General features: G+C 35.3%; 1 protein-coding gene across 2 annotated transcripts in view; it reads right to left on the bottom strand.

The window, feature by feature from the left end:
* Window positions 1-2,076, bottom strand: part of LOC106466080 (glucose-6-phosphatase 2-like) — a 13,065-nt gene that overhangs the window by 3,494 nt on the left and 7,495 nt on the right. Inside the window, exons 5-6 of one of the 2 annotated variants that reach the window (XM_022394035.1) lie at window positions 791-884; window positions 490-574 (exon numbers count right to left, since the gene is read on the bottom strand). In XM_022394035.1, the coding sequence (XP_022249743.1) occupies window positions 490-574; window positions 791-884 (179 nt within the window). The remainder of the gene's footprint in view (window positions 1-489; window positions 575-790; window positions 885-2,076) is intronic. The other variant, XM_013926324.2, reaches the window with a different exon arrangement.

The following is a 2,076-nucleotide window of genomic DNA, read 5'->3' as shown; positions in this document are numbered from 1 at the left end:
GGGGGGTGCTTTAACTTTTTCCAGGTGTATATATTCTCATTGAAAAATTAAAATCAATGGTTATGTCTTCAGATTACTGTGGGAATCAAACCGTCCAGCACACAGGCGTTAACATGTTCTTACAGGAAAATTAATTAACATTTGGAGTTTTCTATATTTCAGTATTGAAAAACATGATTGCTGTTCTTGAATAATGTAAATGATGCCTCTGAGTTTTTTTTATAGAAACCAAGTTTCAGTTGACCATTCAAGTGATTTGATATGGAAATATCTACTACTAGAGTCCATGTTCACGTCCCTGGGTTCATTTGTATAGAAACCAAGTGTCAGTTGACCATTCATATGATCTGATATGAAAATGTCTAGTACTGGAGTCAATGTCCACGTCCCTGAGTTCATTTTTACACAAACCGTTTTTAAACGCTGTTTCTAAAACAATAACACTAAAAAATTCAAATAATTTGATTATGTAAAGTGTTTTATACTTACCAGCACCATGCCTCTTATTGAAAAAATAGCTGTGATTGGGGACCGAGATTGATAGTTTCGACAATCACATATGTATACATTTCCGCTAAAATATAAAATTAAAACAAAATATTGCTTTCAATTACTGGAGCTGACCACCCATGAGGAAGTAAATAATCGAACAAAAAACTTAAGTGTTTTTTCTCCAGAGACTCTATCAGACAAAGAGTAATTGACATTTTCTATGAAATTATAAAAAGAAAAACTGAGCAATTATGAGAATCATGACAATCAACGTGTTTGATTTGTCTTTATTACTCACTTAGTTGAAGATACAACTCCAGACTTTTCAAGAAGTGTATTAAGCAAGACGTACCAAACAGCAGCAGAAACCATGGCATGGCCAGATGGACTACCTGTTGTGATGAACACAAAGAAAATAAAAATATCTAAAATTTAAAGTATTGGTAAGAAGAAATACAGTTTCTGAAGTTGTATCACATAAAATATTAGTAACATTATGTCAAATAATATTTATTAATTGCAAGTAAAACGTGATAAAAAATATACATTAGTCTAATTATCAATATTTAATATAAACCTGAATCAGCTTTACATTTCGTATGAGGATACTCCACACACCATCATCTACAACTCAATCTTAGTCTAAATCACGTCGTCGTGTTAGTCTACAGACAGTTAGAAACAGACTTCATATTATATGTATTACCTTTATTTGAATATAATTTCCACCTCAACCAACTTTACAACAATCTCAGACTAAATCAGGACTTCGTGTCAGTCTGCAGACAGAAACAGACTTCATAAGACCAGTATGTAGTTCAGACGACCAATGAGGTGCATTCCACTTATAGCAAGAAACAAAACAGCTTGCTTCTAATGGTGCTCCCAACAGTGTCTAATAGACCGATGAAATTTAGGGCAATATTTGTTTTACAGATAATCTAGCCAGAAAATAGGTAATATTCCTTCAGAAAAGCTGGAACCAGATGCAATCCCATTTTCATACAAGAACGTGGCAGTGTAGGAAACATGGTATGTACAGGAATAAGCACTGGTAAATGTACCAGTCCTCATATCCTAAAGTTGCTTCCCATTGGTTCGCTCCCTATGTTATTATTCGGCGATTTGAGTTAACTTTTGTTAGTCGAATAGGCCTTGACATTAACCTAATGCATGATAATCCCTCTCCATCATTCTCAACTGGTAGACACTTCCTTGGAGAAGACGCAATTAGTCGAATGGAGTGAGCTTCACGCCCACTTGTCTTGAATCCTAGCATACATGGGATACATCCTTTCAAACGATATTACAGATGCTCTATAAACAGCTCTTTCAGCAAACATGGTATGACCATGGGAGACGTTACAATTATTCCTCTCATCCCAGATAATAACGGTACTCTATAAACAGCTCTTTCAGTACACAAGGTATGACCATGGGAGACGTTACAACCTTTCCAGTCATCCCAGACAATAACAATACTCTATAAACAGCTCTTTCAGCACACAAGGCATGGCCATGGGAGACGTTACAATCTTTCCACTCATCCCAGATAATAACGATACTCTATAAACAGCTCTTTCA

The sequence above is a fragment of the Limulus polyphemus genome, unplaced genomic scaffold, assembly GCF_000517525.1.
Source record: "Limulus polyphemus unplaced genomic scaffold, Limulus_polyphemus-2.1.2 Scaffold2144, whole genome shotgun sequence".
Classification (NCBI taxonomy): Eukaryota; Metazoa; Arthropoda; class Merostomata; order Xiphosura; family Limulidae; genus Limulus; species Limulus polyphemus.
The sequence above is the reverse complement of the archived record's forward strand: the minus strand, read 5'-3'. Positions and strand labels throughout refer to the sequence as shown.